We start from the raw sequence: 18,548 nt of genomic DNA on the forward strand, positions 1-18,548 counted from the left end.
CAGAGACGCTAACCCCATCTGACCTCCGGCCTTGACCTCTGACCCTTCACCCGGCAGCCCACCGCTCTCATCCAATCCCTGCAGCTCCGACAGGAAGTAGCGTAGGTTCTGTCGGGCCACGTGCACCAGCGCGCCATCGATGTCCACACCCAGCACGCGCTCAGGGCTCCAGTGTCTGGCGATGGCGAGGGTCATGTGACCCGTGTTGCAGCCCACATCCAGGACTTTCTTCCCACGGAACCACTCGGGTCTAAACAAGGCCAAGCGTGGGTCTGCGGTCAGCGAGGGTGTGCGGTAACCGTAGTAACGGTTGTAGCTTCCATACTGGAAGCTGCGCTGCGTCCTGCGCCGCTGCTGTGGGGTTCTCTCCGCCCTCAGGGACGGAGCTCCGCAGACTCCGCCCAAAACAGGAGTGTGAAACGTCTGGCTGTGTGCAACGCTCTGCTTGATGGGCGGAGTCGGAGTGATGGACAGGCGGTCCGAATGGCTGTTGGTTCGTCTATGCTTCCTGTGTTTGGATGGCTGTGTCTGGGGGGCAGAGCTAGACGAGGAGGGGTGTGACCGTCGCCTTGGGAGGTTGGGCGTCACCACTTCATCTCGGCAGTTGATTGATGTGTTGAGTTCATAAGGACACGGCGACATCTCTACAGACTGAAGCACAGCATCGCCGTCTGTGACCTTGTCAGGCACCGAACTGATGGCAGGAAACATCACCGACCCCTCGTCGATGACCTTTGACCTCTCACCGTCGGATGGCTCAGCGGTCACTCCAGGATGGTGTCGGTTGCGATGTCTTCGCCGGATCTTCAGAGGCGACACTAACACACCCGCAGCTCCGTCTCCGCCGCGTCCGCTCAGATTCAGAGGATCGGTGATGTCTTTGGGAATCAGGATCTCCACTGGGTCCCTGCTTTTCCTGGGAAGGGGCGAGGATTTGGGCGTCTGGGCATTGAGGGCCTTACTGACCTCCTCATCCAACAGGCTGTTGAGGTTCAGCGGGTCGAAGATGTTCCCGCCCAGCAGGAAGTTGGAGGGCAGAACCGGGTCGCATTCGGAGTTAGCGCGGCGTCTGCGTTTACTGATGCTCGGGTGTTTGAACCCGGCGCTCGTGGTGTAGCGCCGCTTGCTCAGTCTCTGCACCGTCTCGCCTCGCACCTGCAGGCCGTTCTTGATCTGGTCAACATGTAGAGTCCCATCCTGAGGAGTCTCGTGATTGGCAGGGAGTTTGGTTAGCACCATGTTAGCGGTCACCTCTTCCTGGACGGTGATGGGCTGAGGGTGAGCTTGCAAACTCACCCCACCGGCGGCCAGAAGCTCACTCTGAACCACATCCATCAGCCTCTAACACAACTGCACGGATCCTGCAGAAAACACCAGTTAGTTAGCAAGGTCTACTTACTATGAATTAGTTATTAACACTTCATAATTACTTCTCTAGTCAGTGCATTAATGTGACCCACGTGATTCATCTGTCACTAATCTACCACCGCCACGCCTACTTTGAATAACTCCGCCCCTGGGAGGATCCACCGTTGCTCATGAATAATGCCAGAGAAACGCGAGCCCTACACACACACACTTCTAAACGAGATCGTTTCTTCGCTTTTTCTCGCGCTGAGAGTAAAATCGCACGCGAAAATCACCCTAAAATGCCTCACTGCACACTATATAAAGCCACACATCCGCTAGAGATACTGTAATTATGACACGCACTCTAGAAAACAGTAACGCTCGCGCTGTGGCACAGCAAACCCGCGCGGTTATATACGCCAGCGCAGACCGAGACTGACGGACAGCCGCGTGCGCCAATCATAAAGCAGGATATGGCGCTAGGGCCCCCTGAATGACCAATGGCGAAGCTCCGAACGAAGGCATATACTCTTAGTCACCGCCCCTCTTCGCTGAATAGGTATCCAGCGAACTGCCTGCGCTGACCCGACGCAACCTAATCGATATCATCGATATCAACAAATATCACCTGCTGAAGACAACGATTACCTTTTATAGTTAATTTAATGTTTATGTTTGAATAATTTATGTTTGAGGAAAATCCAGCTGTCAGGATCTCGACACAGGCACTCGTCACATGTGTAAACAAGCCGTGACTGAGCTCCTCAGCACTAACCTGTCGATTATAACAGCGACTAGAGACCGAATAAAAATGAAAACACGCGTTATTTGACAGTGACATTGTGCAATGTGAGAAATTAACGACGACAGTGAGTTTTAAAGACTCACTGAGGGTCCCTCGTTTCTGCAGGAGAAAGGAAAGGTTTCCCAGGAATTCTGGGAAATGTAGTCCTGTACCGTTAGTCCACCCTGATGCAGACACCAGTCACATACTCCTCAAGCAGTGACACGAATCTAAGTGTGCTCACTGTCTCCTCGCTTCACTCTCAACAGCGGAGTGAACATGAACCATATTCTTAGACAGTAGAAACAGACAGAGTCTTCTTCTTCTTCTTCTTTGACGTTTTATGGCGGTTGGCAAACCAGCTTTAGGTGCATTTACCGCCACCTACTCGGATGGAGTGTGGAGCATTGACGGTAATGAAAACTAACTAGAAAAAAAACAAACAAAAAAAGGTAACTAACCTAAGTGGTAATTCTTTAAATCCTGTTAATTACCTCTGTATCTGTGAGATACTTAATTAATCTATGAAACATGTATAACCACATCTTTATTTAAAATGTTCTGAATTGAGATCTGATTTGTTTCTATATTAATTGATTCTATAAGTTGTAATATTTCCTTATCATATCCTTTACATTTTATTAAAATATGTTCAACTGTTTCAGGAAGATCACTTTTTACACAAAGTCCAGACTCATGTTTACCTATTATAAATAAAGATTGGTTAAGTGCAGTGTGCCCAATTCTAAGGCGAGATATTATGCGGTCTTCCTTTATTCTCACCATCCCATTTAATTTGCCACATATCTTTTAATGCTTTTTTAATTAGCCCTTTTATTTCTAATATAATTTACTCATTGGACTATTAAATTCTATGTCTGGACGTTTTAATGTTTTTTTTTCGCGATCCACCACTTCATTACCTTCTATACCTATATGTGCAGGTATCCATACAAAATAAATAATTGTTTTTGATTGTATTCTGAATAAAATTTGTAAAATATCCAATTGTACATTCTACCATTAATATTCATTTTATTCAATTTAATTAAAAGTCCTTCCTTCCACATCATATCGTATGCTTTCTCTATGTCTAAAAACACACCAACTAATACTTCTTTATTAATCTGCCATTTTCTTATATCTGATTCTAGACTTAAAACTGCATCTGTTGTGCTTCTTCCCTTTCTAAAACAACTCTGATGGGGACATAAAAGATTTTTTGATTCCAGAACATAACTCGATTAGTTCCATTAGTTTACAGAGGTTAGAAGTTAATGCAATCGGTCTGTAACTTGTAACTTGTGTCTGGTCTTTTCCAACAGACAGAGTCTCTCCCTGCGGAGACAGATGTGTGAGAAGAGTCTAAACACAGAACACACACACAACACCGTCAGAAAGCAGACTGTTCACCGAGTCAAAGCATATTTAACTTCTATGTTCACGTAGTGCTGTACAGTTAATATCGTTCTGCCTGAGTAATTAAAAATGGATGAAAACATTTTTGCGAACATAGTGATTAAGTTTGGAAAAATATTTTTTATTACAGTTCTTTTATTTTTGTATTATTATTAAAAGAACGAGGATGAGAAGACTGTTCAGAACACAAATGTAATTATCACATGAAAAATAACATTTTATAATCTTCACTCAGTGATGTGTGTGTGTGTGTGTGTGTGTGTGTGTGTGTGTGTGTGTGAGAGATGCTGCTTCTGTCCACTAGAGGGAGTGTCTTAGTATCTTGTACTGTAGGGTCTGACTGTATATTCAATTCAATTCAATTTAAGTTTATTTGTATAGCGCTTTTTACAATACAAATCGTTACAAAGCAAATTTACAGAAAATTATGTTTCTACAATATTTAGTAGTAGCTAGTAGTTTGTGCACGTATGACAGGAATTTAGAAAAAATAAAAAATAATAATAATAATACAAGACGTAGTCAGCTAGATGATGAACTATCAATATTATTAATTAATAGTAATTATATGATGCAGTCACACATGTAGCAATAATTGTTAGTTCTGTTTGTTGATTCAAGGTTAGCATCATCTGGGGTCCTCTGAGGGTCAGCATCATCTCTTCTCAGGTGTTCTGGATCCAGACTGGAGCTTGTGTAAATCCTAGTTCCCGTGGCAAAACATAGAAACAAAATAGAGACATCATTAGCATAGCTGCTGATCCAACAAAGTAAAATTAGTTTAACCCAAGCTAAAGAATAAAAATGCAGATGCAACTACACTCACAATTTAAGAGATACATAATTCAAATGCTTGGCGAAAGAGATGCGTTTTTAATCTAGATTTAAACAGAGAGAGTGTGTCTGAACCCCGAACATTATCAGGAAGGCTATTCCAGAGTTTGGGAGCCAAATGTGAAAAAGCTCTACCTCCTTTAGTGGACTTTGCTATCCTAGGAACTACCAAAAGTCCAGCGTTTTGTGACCTTAGGGTGCGTGATGGGTTGTAGCGTGGTAGAAGGCTAGTTAGGTACGCAGGAGCTAAACCATTTAGGGCCTTATAGGTAAGTAATGATGATTTGTAACTGATACAGAACTTAATAGGTAACCAGTGCAGAGACTGTAAAATTGGGGTAATATGATCATATTTTCTTGACCTGGTAAGGACTCTAGCTGCTGCATTTTGGACGATCTGTAGCTTGTTTATTGATGAAGCAGGACAACCACCTAGAAGTGCATTACAATAGTCCAGTCTAGAGGTCATGAAAGCATGAACTAGCTTTTCTGCATCACAAACAGATAACATGTTTCGTAGCTTGGCAATGTTTCTAAGATGGAAGAATGCAGTTTTTGTAACATTGGAAATATGATTTTCAAAAGACAAATTGCTGTCTAATATAACACCCAGATTTCTGACTGTAGAGGAAGTAACAGTACATCCGTCTAGTTGCAGATTGTAATCTACAAGATTCTGTGTGGTGTTTTTTGGTCCAATAATTAATATCTCTGTCTTATCCGAATTTAATTGGAGAACATTATTTGTCATCCAAACTTTTACATTTTTAACACACTCTGTTAGCTTAGATAATTGGGAAGTTTCATCTGGTCTCGTTGAGATATATAGCTGAGTATCATCCGCATAACAGTGGAAGCTAATTCCGTATTTTCTAATAATATTACCAAGGGGCAACATGTATATTGAAAATAGAAGGAGACCTAGGACGGATCCTTGTGGCACTCCATATTTTACTGATGATAAATGAGATGACACCCCATTTAAATAAACAAAATGGTAGCGATCGGACAGGTAGGATCTAAACCATCTTAGAGCCTGCCCTTGAATACCTGTATAGTTTTGTAATCGATCTATGAGTATGTCATGATCTATGGTGTTGAACGCAGCACTAAGATCAAGTAAGACTAGAAATGAGATGCAGCCTTGATCTGACGCAAGAAGCAGGTCATTTGTAATTTTAACAAGTGCAGTTTCTGTGCTATGGTGGGGCCTAAAACCTGACTGAAATTCTTCATACAGATCATTTTTATGCAGGAAGGTGCTCAATTGAGCAGACACAACTTTTTCTAAAATTTTAGACATAAATGGAAGATTTGAAATAGGCCTATAATTTGCCAGTACACTAGGATCTAGTTTTGGTTTCTTAATAAGAGGCTTGATAACCGCCAGCTTGAATGGTTTTGGGACGTGACCTAAAGATAACGACGAGTTAATGATATTGAGAAGCGGTTCTTCGGCTACAGGTAACAGCTCTTTTAGTAATTTAGTGGGTACAGGATCTAATAAACATGTTGTTGGTTTAGATACAGTGATAAGTTTATTTAGCTCTTCCTGTCCTATATTTGTAAAGCACTGCAGTTTATCTTTGGGTGCGATGGATGAAACTGAAGTGTTAGACGCTGTAGAATCTACATTCGCTATTGTATTTCTAATGTTATCTGTTTTATCAGTGAAGAAATTCATAAAGTCATTACTATTTAACATTGGTGGAATATTTGAATCAGGTGGCGTCTGGTAATTTGTTAATTTAGCCACTGTGCTAAATAAAAACCTTTGGTGATTGTTTTGGTTATTTTCGATGAGTTTGTGGATATGCTCTGCCCTAGCAGTTTTTAGAGCCTGTCTATACCTGGACATACTGTTTTTCTAGTTTAAAGTTAGTTTTTCTCCATTTGCGTTCAAGACTATGAGTTACTTTCTTGAGAGAGTGAGTATTACTGTTATACCATGGCACAGTACGTTTTTCTCTAACCTTTTTCAATTTGATGGGGGCAACAGCTTCTAATGTATTAGAGAAAATAGTGCCCATGTTGTCAGTAATTTCGTCTAATTCATGTGTATTTATGGGTACAAATAGCAGTTGAGATAGATCAGGCAGGTTATTTGTGAATCTGTCTTTGGTGACTGGAACAATAGTTCTGCCCAGACGGTAACGCTGAGACATATAGTTAATATCAGTTATACGCAGCATGCACGATACAAGGAAATGGTCTGTAATATCATCACATTGGGGTACAATATCTATAGCACTAAGATCGATTCCATGCGATATAATTAGATCTAGTGTATGATTAAAACGATGAGTGGGCCCGGTGACATTTTGCTTGACTCCAAAGGAGTTTATTAGGTCAGTAAACGCAAGTCCTAATGTATCATTTGCATTATCAACGTGAATATTAAAATCTCCCATGATTAGCGCCTTATCAACTGTAACTAGAAGGTCTGAGAGGAAATCTGCAAATTCTTTTAGAAATTCTGTATACGGCCCTGGTGGTCTATACACAGTAGCCAGAGCAAGAGATACATTAGATTTCTTTTGCATGTCTGACAGTGTAACATTTAGCAGAAGTATTTCAAAAGAGTTAAACCTGTATCCTGTTTTCTGGGTAACATTGAGAATATCACTATATATTGTTGCAACACCTCCTCCACGACCAGTCTGACGGGGCTCATGCTTATAACAGTAGTTTGGTGGAGTAGACTCATTTAGACCAAAATAATCATTTGGTTTTAGCCAGGTTTCAGTCAAGCAGAGTACATCAAAACTATTTTCTGTGATCATTTCATTTACAATAACTGCTTTGGGTGTGAGTGATCTAATATTTATGAGCCCAAACTTTAAAAATTGTTTTTGTTCATTTACTTTACATTTTTCTGGTTTAATTACGATAAGATTTTTTCTAGATCCTACATTATATTTTGACCTCACTATTCGGGGAACAGACACAGTCTTAATAGTTTTTACAGCACAAGTACTTTTATCATTTAAGCGGGTGGAACAAAACTCATCATAATAGTTATTAGAGAATTGTCTTACTAGTCACATGGAGCGAAGTGTCCTGGAGATGTTGTCAGAGAGCAGCTCCGCTCCGATTCTGCTGGGGTGTAATCCATCAGTGCGAAACAGCCTAGGACGCTCCCAGAAAAGATTCCAGTTATTAACAAATAGCAGTTTCTGTTCTTTACACCATGACAACAGCCATTCATTTAAAGCAAAAAGTCTACTGAACCTTTCGTGTCCTCGTCGATACGTGGGCAGTGGTCCTGACACGACGATCGTCGCCGCGGGCGTCGTGCTGCGAACCGTCTCGATCAGGCTGCTGAAGTCCCTCTTCAGCGTCTCCGTCTGCCGCAGCGTGGTGTCGTTAACCCCGGCGTGAAGCACGACCGCTCTGGGGCTCTCGTCGACCTTCAGGATCGCGGGTATCTGCGCAGAAACATCGAGAACACGAGCACCAGGCAAACAATGAGTGTGCACTTTACCTTCGGCTAACGTAGCACTTACGTGTCGGACGATGGAGTCTCCGATGATCACAGCGTCGCGTCCTGTCTCGCGGAGGGGAGCGAAGCGGTTCCGGATGGAGATGTCGAAGGCAGGAGGGGGAGAAGTCGTCGCCAGGGGCCCGGCTCACGTCCTCCGCTGTGGATGCACCCAGGGTCCGTGGTGTCCCAGCGTCGCAGTGAAGGACATCTGGGAAGATCGCGTCCTGGGTGCACCGGGCCTGTGCAGAGAAACACACGGAGTAGACGTGGTGGGACTGTTAGCAGATCGCTGTATACTTACCCCGGACTTGTGAGCGTCAGCCCAGGATGATTCCAGCGCGGCTCTCCGCTCTCTCAGCTGGGCCTGCCTCACCTCCAGGTCGCGAATCTGCTTTCCCACGGCCTCGAGCTCGAGCTGCACAGAGTGGAGACATTCATCCGCCATTAAAGCAAGTAACAGTGAGTACAGCAGTGGTAATGTGTGTGAATAGAGTATTAGCAATGTTAGCGCAGTTAGCTGCAACCACGCCGCTGATGCTAACGGGCTAAAGCTAATAGCGGACCCGGGAGATCAAAATAAAACTAGTGATAGCGAGGCGCTCTGATTGTTTTTGTTGTAGAATACAATAGAGGATATATTCACACGTTATATAAACGGAAACGATGATGTATAAAATTGATTTTTGAGTTAAAAATAGTCAATGAAAAGAATATAGTGACGGAGCTCAAACGCAGTACAGCCGCCAACAACAAACAGGAGACACACAGGTCACGTGACAATACTGTAGTGTTCATGGGTGCCTGATGCGTTCTGTTTGACAGTATTTTTACCAATAGTAGGCAGCACAGAGTACACTATGCAGTAAGCAGTACACTAATAGTCTTTTTGAACACAGTGTCTCTCCACACTCACATCGGTGATGATACACGAGGCAGCTTCTCTGAGCAATGATGCTTGGGCACTTTCCCATGGGGAACACATTTCTATCTGAATCCTTTAGATCAGGGTCTCACCTGGGTAGCCGTTGCCTGGCAACATTGCTCAAAAAGTTGCCCCTTGTATCATTGCCTTAAAGGAATAGTTCACCCAGAAATTAGCATGTGCTGAAAATGTGTTCACTCTCAGTTCATCCCAGAGCAGGATGAGTTTGTGTCTTCATCAGATCTGGAGAAATGTAGCATTGCATCAGTGTCTCATCAGTGGATGCTCTGCAGTGAATGGGTGCCGTCAGAATGAGAGTCCAAACAGCTGATAAAAATCAAGCAGCGTTTAAACAGCTCTAAACAAATACGTGAGAGACGACAGGAGATGCACTTTTTCACTGGAGGAAGTGTTATTATGGATTATGGACTCGTAACTCCCCCAATAAAACATCTGAGATTGTGCTCAGACAGCATTAATCTTGTCTATGTTTGGGCATAAAAAGACCTGTAAATTCCACTCCAAAGGGAGATATTAAAAAAAAGTTTACAATGCATATTTACAGAACCTTTAGAATTTCTCGATTTCTCAAAATAAACATAATACATCTGTACCTACAGTAGTAAATGCAGTTATGTTTCAGCAGGTGAAGGGTGTGCCCAAAGAGTGAATCCGTATTCAGAAAAACACAGAAAACTAATAATGTCTGCTAATGGTTGCCTGTTACATTACAGTATACTGAATATCACTGCCCTCATAAACAGAGTAAGTATGAGAGATGACAGGATGATGGAGAATGATTCTGAGCACCACTGACAAACATCTAATCTTGTGAAGTACAGCTGCTCCATGTAAACATTGCAATCACGAATCTCGAAAGTGAAAGTGAAACTAAAAAGCGCTCGCGCACTCAAAAGCAGTTTCAGTGCCAGGTATAACATGCCCACAATATATTAACAGTATAATAACTCAGAGCCAGAGATATAACTGTGAGAAAAAAATACTGAAATATATATTTCACCAACATCATGATGTCTATCAGCCAAACCCTAATTACTACTCTATTATATCCTGCAAAGGTTCTGCACGACCCTCCAATATCCTCGGGCTCTGAAACCCATTCCATCCTTAATTACTTATTAGGCCTACTCCTTGTCTTTTCTTACTTATATAATAATAATAATATTAATAATAATAATAAAATGCCTAAAAGATGCGGTGTGATGTGAAGATGTACAGTAAACAAACTAAAAAACCCAGAAATACTTTTTTTACAAGCTGTCACTCTAAAAAACGAAAAGAAAAGAAAAGAAGAGGAAAAAAGGTTATGCCCCTTCTTTGCCTTAAAGGGTAACATTTTCTGCAGCCAATCAACCTTCAGCAGCTTATAATGTCAAATCTGAATGGCTGAGCGTTAGGCCGGTGACACTGGATGCGTGGCGTGTCTGTTTTTAATTCGGCTCCCATGTTAACCATAGACAGTAAAAGAAATGGACACAGCGACCCCATTGGAACTCAATTGAGACAAGTGAAGCCCATTTTTAGCGTTTTTTAGCACTTCCGTTTCTGACGCGCAGACTCAAACTAAGCTTGATGACGTCAGCAACCTGTCTGTCAGATGTAAATCTTCTAGTAGCTGTGCGTGCAAACTGCCATCGTTAATCTTGCAGAGACGGCGAGCTTGAGCGGGGAGTTCTTTGGCGTGAGTGAGCACTGCAGGAGTAGGTATTCTGATTAATTATTTTGTATAGTATTTTAAAATGTAACGCCAGTACGCTATATTAAGTTAATTGCTTGCGAGCTTCTCCTCCTGTCTGTACGGTAATTTCTCTACTGTGCGGCAGAGAGTCGAGTGGTTATGATGCAATCGTTAGCCTATTTTTACAAAAACTGTTTCTAGGGGGCCATAATGTAACATAGAAGGTAATGGAGCCATTTATACATTGTCGTGTATCTTTAGAAATAAATAATGGACAAATGGAGTCTTTAAACGCCTTAAATGTAAAGTTATTCGCTGTCAAAGTGACGCCAAAATGAACGGGAGTCAATGGGATGGTAACGCTTATTTAACGCCTGGCGGGGCGTTATGTAAACGGCGTTTTACAAATTAATACGGCGTTGAAAAGCACGCGTTTTATGGACCACTTGGCTTTCCATATTATGAAGCATGGCACACACTTGGAAGGAAGCTCAGTTCAGCTGTTTGTTCAGTTTGTTGAGAATCAGCCACAAGGTGGCGCTATATTTACACAAATGAGCCCATTCAGAAGTCTTAAATATTAATACTGGTTCCTGGCTTGTGTGTTTGTGAGGGTCGTTCATGAGCCTCTTGTTCTGATCATGTCCACTGTTCTCCAGCTTTGCAGCATCTTCTACAGGTTTGAGTTTCTCCCAGCAGTGACTGTCTGACTCTGACATCATCTGTTCAGGCTGAGGACGAGTGAAGAACAAGGAAACACAAACTTCTCATGCACAACTATCACAAGATACTAAAACAGTTATTGATCATCATGGTGTGAACTGTCAAACAGGGGTTTTTGTGTAAATACAGTTATTATTTTGTCCTGTTATGGGAAATAGATTATTCAGAACAGCACTAAATACAGCACTTTTTATTATGATCGCGCTGATTCAGTAAAGGGGGTGTAAACTTATGACCAGCTGTATTCATATTCCAGCCCACAATCACGAGCAACACAGAAAGATGATTTTGCTTTGATATTTTGTGTTGTGACATTAGTATTGTCTTAAAACACAATCAGTTCAAATTCTCATTACAGTAGCATGACAAAAACTGATCTTTTATTTATTAGACACAATAGGGTTTTATACTGTTTTGTGTATTTATACAGTAATGAGACTAATGAGAATTATAGATGTTCAAATGTGCAGGAAACCTGAAAACTGGCTAAATATGATTTATTAGTCTTTGTCTTTTGACTTTAGGGTGAAGCTTGTCTTCTCTGCACACATGAATGATCAAGCTCAAGAGCCATGCTTGATGCACTTTTGCACTTTGATGTGTCCAAACTTCCTGTTTCAATAGGAAATACGTCACCACAGGAAAGAAACTGTGGGCAGCTATGAAAACAAATGAGAAACCACACACACACACACACACACACACACACACACACACACACACAGTCTGATACTGTGACAAATGCTTTAAAAAGCAACAGGTAGTTCCCAGAACAGTACTGATTTCCTCAAAACCTGTCTTGACACCACAAAGGCTCATGGGAAACCACTGCATGGAGCTAATCTGAGCGACAGAGACGAGACGTGCATCTGGACGGACGCTGACGAACACGAGGATGATGAAGAGTAGGGTATCGAGGTCAAAGGTCAAGCTTTGATTGGCACTGCCATCTTTAAACCAAACAGCAGGAGAGGTCATATCAAAGACACGACCCAGAATGCACTGCAGCAGACGGCTTTGGTATTTTTTATATTTTATTTTTTTATTCATTAAAAACAACATTGTAAAGTAAAGGAAAAATCCTGAAAATGAATGAACTTTCAGAAGTTATGTTCAGGAGCAATGCTGGAAAATAAAAAATCATCAGTGGAAGCGAAAAAATAAATTATGATCATTTTTAGACAAAGACAAATTTTGTCCTTCCATGGACGTCTGTGTAACTTTTTTAAATGAACTAACTGTATTAGCGTCCACAGCAGTGATATGATTCGTCTGTCTCTATCGTTATAGCTGTGGTCAGCTGTGCACTTCACTGTTCTCACAGACTCAGAGAGCGATTATTTAAACTGTCCTTGTTGGGAAAGAAGAGTAATTCAGCCCAAAAATAAATCTCTCGGAACCTAATGCCACTGAACTCTATAAACCAGGAGGAATCATGTTTCCATGCACACACGCTCTGTGACTGTCTGAGGTCAGAAGGACGCTCTCCTGTGGATGTGTGTGTTCATCAGCTCCAGCTGCTTCCGTGTCACGACCTCTGACCCCTGAGAGACCTCCGTCTCCTGACTGAAGCCTGACGAGATCCAGCCGTGGCTCTGTGTGTCGTCCTCCGTCCAGTCCCGCAGGTCAGCGATGAGGTCAGGAGGCGGTTCTGCGTGCTGATTGGCTGGTGTCTCTGGTTCAGTCGGACAGGTGTCCAGTGCTTTGGCTGCAGGTCTCAGAGACATCAGCAGCGGACCTAGGAGGAAACACATGATCCAAGTCTTCTGGAGAGATTTAAATCAGGATTTTATAACATCTTTGTCTGATCTTTGGAAGGAGTGCGAGTAGATGATGACTGAACTAACCTTATGACCTATGACTTGACCACTTTGCACGGGCAGGCACTCTGTCTATGTCCATCATACAAAATGTTGTAATTATAGTTTATCATCACGCAAAAAATCAGAAAGCACAAGCTTGTGAATCTGGTTATGCTGAAACACTAAATATAACGATAGAGAAAATAGTGAGAAAATAGTGAAATTACAAGGGAAATGGAATGTTTCAAAGACTCAAACAGGTGTAAATAATGTGCTTTTGGTCTTAAAATAAAGATAACTTTGGTTGCAGTCCAGCATTCAGAATAATCCACACATAACATATAATCAACACACAACATTTGGAACTGAAGAAATGAACCAGATATCCTCCTCTGAAGAATTCTGCCATATTAAACTTCATGTATTAGCCTAAATTAGATCTAGGGTCAAACACAAAGTCTTTTAGCGTTGAAAACATCACACAAGTGTAAAGAGAACGAAGGTCAATGTGGTAAAGAAGGTCAGGTCTGATCCAGCGCTTGTGTTTTTTGAGATTACATACTGATTTCAGGAACCAAACAAACTCTGGATACCTAGTCTGATGACATGTGCCACACGTTTTTACTATAATTAAGGGAGTTTGCCAAAAACAGGAGGTTTGTATTTGACAGATCAGTAAATCTTCACAGATAGAAGCAAGGCTTCTGAGCGCTGTGATTTGATTGGCTCTTTGGGCTCTCAGTCATTTAGCTCAGTCCAGTTAGACTCACCTTTATTCTGTCCCATCAGCCAGTCATCTGGGGTCATGGCCGGCTCATTGGCCGCGGTCAGGGGGTAAATATCCTCATGAAAACCCTCAGACTGCTGTCAGAAATAAAGCACACATCACAATCCACCACAGCTTCACTGATATCTTGGGGAAGCTACAGTTACACAGAAGCTACTCCCATGTATATAGTCACCGTCCATAAACACAGACTCCTCGCACACATGTCCCACCCACACACAAGCTCCTCCCATAAATACGAGGTCTTGTGACACACACATAGACTCCTCCCACACTCAGACTCCTCATAAATAGTCCCCTCCCATACAAGACTTCAAGTCGAACACATCTCCTACCATATCCTGGTATTTAATGTGACTTTTGCCGCACATTTAGGAGCTCTTCAGATACACACCCACTCCAACAAATAGACTCCTCTTACATTTACATTTATTCATTTAGCTGACGCTTTTATCCAAAGCGACTTACACTTGCTATACATGTCAGAGGTCGCACGCCTCTGGAGCAACTAGGGGTTAAGTGTCTTGCTCAGGGACACATTGGTGTCTCACAGTGGATTCGAACCCAGGTCTCTCATACCAAAGGCATTGTATACAATATATTGCATTGTATCCTTATACATATCATACACAGACTCCACCCACACACAGATGCATATGATACACAGACTCCTCCCAAACACAGACTCCACCCACACACAGATGCGTATCATACACAGACTCCTCCCACACACAGACTCCACCCACACACAGATGCGTATCATACACAGACACCTCCCACACACAGACTCCACCCACACACAGATGCGTATCATACACAGACACCTCCCACACACAGACTCCACCCACACACAGATGCCTATCATACACAAACTCCTCCCACACACAGACTCCACCCACACACAGATGCGTATCATACACAGACTCCACCCACACACAGATGCGTATGATACACAGACTCCTCCCACACACAGACTCCACCCACACACAGATGCCTATCATACACAAACGCTTATCATACACAGGCTACTCCCATACATGCTTGGTCCATGCATAGCCCCTCCCACACACAAGCTCCTCCCATACATATGTGCCCTTCTCATACACACAGAGACTCCTCCCCCCACAGGCTCCTCCCCCTCTCACCTTGCGTGGCACACAGAAGCTCAGCGGCTCCAGCAGGTTTCTGACGGCCACCAGCCGGTAGAATCTGAAGATCTCACAGGCGCTGGTGTTCAGGCCACGCTTGGGCATCACACCTAAACACATGAAGCATTGACTCTCCAGTCTGAGCACAGCAGCTCACGCCAACATCACGCTATATGAGTGTGTACCCAAGCCTCTCTGAGGGGACGCGGAGCGGTATTCAGACAGGAAGTGAACGTAGGGCTTCACCGCACTGACCGTGTAATAGCGGATGTTGCCGTCGCCCTGCGACACAGACAGAGAGTAAATCATCTTCCTGATCTGAACATCTCATGGACCATCCAGCAGAAAACAGACATCTTGAGAAAACATCTTTTGCAAACACATGCATGGCACATAGAGCCGTTCAACACCTTCCCAGCCAGATACAGCATGTGTGTGTCAGCGTCATAATAGGGGAAAATCACTCCAGAACCTCCATCCAGATCCTCCTCCAGTAACGGCTCAGACAGATCCTCCTGCAGACACACACACATTCACATAACACACCCGCTGAACACACGTGTGTGTGTGTGTGTGTGTGTGTGTGAGAGAGAGAGAGAGAGAGAGTTACCAGGTCCCACAGGACAAACTGTCTCTGGTTCCAGCAGGAGCTTCCTGTGGACACCAACATCTTCAGATCCCACAGGAACAGGATCCTGGACACTTTATGAGAGTGACAGCGAAACTCCTGGGCACAGATGAAACTCAGGCCTTTATCATTAGAGATCATAAATACACACACACACACACACACACCTGCAGGAGCCGCCCAGTCCGTGGCTCGATGATTTGGATCTTCTTGTCTTTGCAGGCCGTGGCCAACAAACTTCCATCCGCATTAAAACTCAAACACAGCACCAGCTCAGAGTGTGTGTTTATCACACACACCGGCACCTCAGCTGAGTCCAAACGCCACACCAGCACCTACACACACACACACACACACACACACACACACACACACACACACACACACGTGCGTGTCAGAAACATGATCCATATCCACCACATCAGTACATCTGCCTGCATTCTCATAAGGGATTTTTCTCCAGCTAACACTTAAATTTAGTTTTTTTTTCTATTTAGACTAACTACTAGCAGCTGGGATGGTTGTGTTATGAAGACCTGGCAACCCTACCATCATCATCAGCATTAAACCTTAATCTATGGTAAAGCACTACAGACATTATGACTTTCTGTGTACTGTTGTGTTCTGTGAAGAGCACAATATAGATACATCTGACATGACTTGATTTGTCGCAAAGCATTGTGGGATTGCCTTCAATATGAATAGTGTGTTCAGGGCCAAAACAAGCTATCATAGAGTCAGGAGGGCAGAGCTGTCTACATAGTCGACTGACTAGTGTGTGTGTGTGTGTGTGTGTGTGTGTCATACTCTGCAGTCGTAGGCGGAGCTTAGCAGGAGGTCTTTGGCGGTTGGATGCCACTCGATGATTGACACTCTGCGGCTGTGGGCGGTCAGATCTCTACTGGGCTCCATCAGATCATCCTTCAGTCCATTCGGAGGAATGTCCCACACCTTCACCTGCACACACACACACACACACACACACACAAACACACACACAACGGCTGCTGTCATGGAGTCAACGTGTGCAGCACACCTGAACAGATGGCCTTGGAAACTGACCGTACAGTCCTCCGAACAGGACGCGAGGCGCAGGTCGTTAAATGGGTCCCACTTGACATCCAGCACAGGAGCACTGTGACCGCAGACCCGAGCCTGCAGAGGACTCACACGGCCCGTCTGAAACACACACACATGCTGACACACACACTTCAGCAGAGCAGGGTTGGGTCAAAGGGGTGTGGCCTTACTTGATGGATGGAAATAACAATGAAGGCTCCGCCTCCTGTACACTCGGTCACCACGGCGATGAAGCGTGGATTGACAGCACAGAATTGGTTGTCCTGGACGCTGCGTGTGATTGACAGGCCGTGGTAGCACCGCCCCTTCACCGCCGCCTTCCCGATCACATGATGAAACGTCACACGGGAGTGACACTGGGACATCTGAACACACACACACACACACACACACACACACACACACACGGCTGACAGGATGTGTGTGTGTGTTTGAGGAAGTTGTGTGGTGTTGAAATATTAATTTTAGAGCTGCAGTTTGTTCCTGTGAGTGTGGTTTGTGTCAAAATAATAATCCATTCTGCTGAAGATCAACATCACGTTAAGGATTTTCCAGCACATGAATCATTGAATATCCTACAAATTTGAGGGATGAATCTTTAATGCTGAAGGGAGATTGAGTTACAGAACAAGCCGTTACAACAGAGAACATCTGACATTTAACCCTAACGCCATTCTGACGCTCACACAACTTTCTCCATCATCTGCTCCATCACAGACGCCTCCCTTTAACTGACGCCTGTTGAAAAGATGTGGATGATAATTCATAAAATGCTTTATAAATGTTCTGTTCAAACCCATTTTCCCTTTAAGAACAAGCTTTCAGACCTCATTAGTCACCAGTGTTATTTTAATATTATTTATAGAATACTACTATAGTTGCTATTTATGTCTGGAATTAGCTTATTTATATTTTCATTTATTATTACATTTATTATTAATTTCAAAATATTACTATTTAGGTTTAATTCATTTTATTTAAGTAAAACATTTTAAGCTTTATTCCACTTAACAAAAATGTTTTAATAGTCTTAAAGATAATAACCCTGCTTCTCACAGGATTCAAATGAAAAACATCTCATTGATCAATAATCTACAGAAAGCCATCAGACTGTGATTATGTGAGGGTTATTAATGTGAAAACACTTCGTAACAGCTGAAGAATCAGTCACACTGGTTTGGGATTGATGGTCTGATCACAGTCGGAGTCAGAAAACATGATTTCTGGGAAGATCAGAAGCAGCAGTCCAAACGTTTCCTCAGAATGAGCTTTACATGGAAATTACACCCAGATATCATCATTTACTTAAGATGATGTCATTTCACCAAATATCTTCTTTTGTTTTCTACAGAACGTCCTGAGAGCGAGTAAATGATGACAGAATGATCACGTATGGGTGAACTGATTAACCCAGATATCACAGGTACGTCTGTCTGCTAAAGATCTGTGTGCAAACATCTGATAGACGTCTGTAAGATGTCAGTTTTACATTCATTCTAAATCATAAACATCTTAAACACATCTTCTAAACATCTATGTGACATCTGATAGGGAACGTCCTATAGACGTGTAGCAGATGAGCAAACACATCTAGCAGATGTAATGCAGACTCGGAGTCGCTGTGATGTGCTGTAAAGCTGCTGAGGTAATTATAGAAGAAACACTTCTCAAACAGAATAACGCACGAGTCACGAGCGTCACGTGATCAGAGGCGCTTTCTCAAGAACTGATGTTTCTACAGCTTCCTTCTGCTTTCTGAGTGAGTTTGAGTCTGTCTTACCTTCAGTCACGAGGAACCCGACATCACACTACGACATCTGCAGCGACAGGAGTGTGTGTGTGTGTGTGTGTGTGTTCTCTCAGATATCAGGAGGCATGTCTGATTAGC

The 18,548-nt window shown here is 43.0% G+C and overlaps 2 protein-coding genes and 1 long non-coding RNA gene across 3 annotated transcripts in view; 1 reads left to right on the forward strand and 2 right to left on the reverse strand.

Moving 5' to 3' along the window:
* The window catches only part of LOC132090995 (7SK snRNA methylphosphate capping enzyme-like), a 4,114-nt gene extending 2,343 nt beyond the window's left edge, over positions 1-1,771 (reverse strand). Inside the window, exons 1-2 of the mRNA XM_059497787.1 lie at positions 1,461-1,771; positions 1-1,361 (exon numbers count right to left, since the gene is read on the reverse strand). The exon at positions 1-1,361 is cut by the window's left edge and continues 138 nt beyond it. Coding sequence (XP_059353770.1) covers positions 1-1,335 — 1,335 coding nt within the window. The 5' untranslated portion in view covers positions 1,336-1,361; positions 1,461-1,771. The remainder of the gene's footprint in view (positions 1,362-1,460) is intronic.
* LOC132160659 (uncharacterized) overlaps positions 1-18,548 on the forward strand; it is a 224,600-nt gene that overhangs the window by 113,451 nt on the left and 92,601 nt on the right. The window lies entirely within an intron of this gene.
* Positions 12,688-17,035, reverse strand: coro2ab (coronin 2Ab). The gene is made up of 10 exons (XM_059497798.1): positions 16,831-17,035; positions 16,643-16,759; positions 16,388-16,537; positions 15,748-15,915; positions 15,563-15,679; positions 15,363-15,467; positions 15,138-15,234; positions 14,950-15,062; positions 13,788-13,881; positions 12,688-12,953 (listed from the first exon to the last, which is right to left on the reverse strand). Exons 1-10 carry the CDS (start codon positions 17,023-17,025, stop codon positions 12,688-12,690), a joined length of 1,422 nt encoding a protein of 473 aa, XP_059353781.1. The 5' UTR covers positions 17,026-17,035.

This window comes from Carassius carassius, chromosome 17 (genome assembly GCF_963082965.1).
Source record: "Carassius carassius chromosome 17, fCarCar2.1, whole genome shotgun sequence".
Lineage (NCBI taxonomy): Eukaryota > Metazoa > Chordata > Actinopteri > Cypriniformes > Cyprinidae > Carassius > Carassius carassius.

What these genes read in the sequence shown, in the direction of transcription:
- coro2ab (XM_059497798.1), bottom strand. Translation starts at nt 17,025, where the DNA reads ATGTCCCAGTGTCACTCCCGTGTGACGTTTCATCATGTGATCGGGAAG. An exon ending in GGACTGGGCGGCTCCTGCAG is followed by an intron (nt 15,680 to 15,747) that starts GTGTGTGTGTGT and finishes ATCTGTGCCCAG; the next exon opens with GAGTTTCGCTGTCACTCTCA. An exon ending in GCTGATGGGACAGAATAAAG is followed by an intron (nt 12,954 to 13,787) that starts GTGAGTCTAACT and finishes GTTTCCTCCTAG; the next exon opens with GTCCGCTGCTGATGTCTCTG.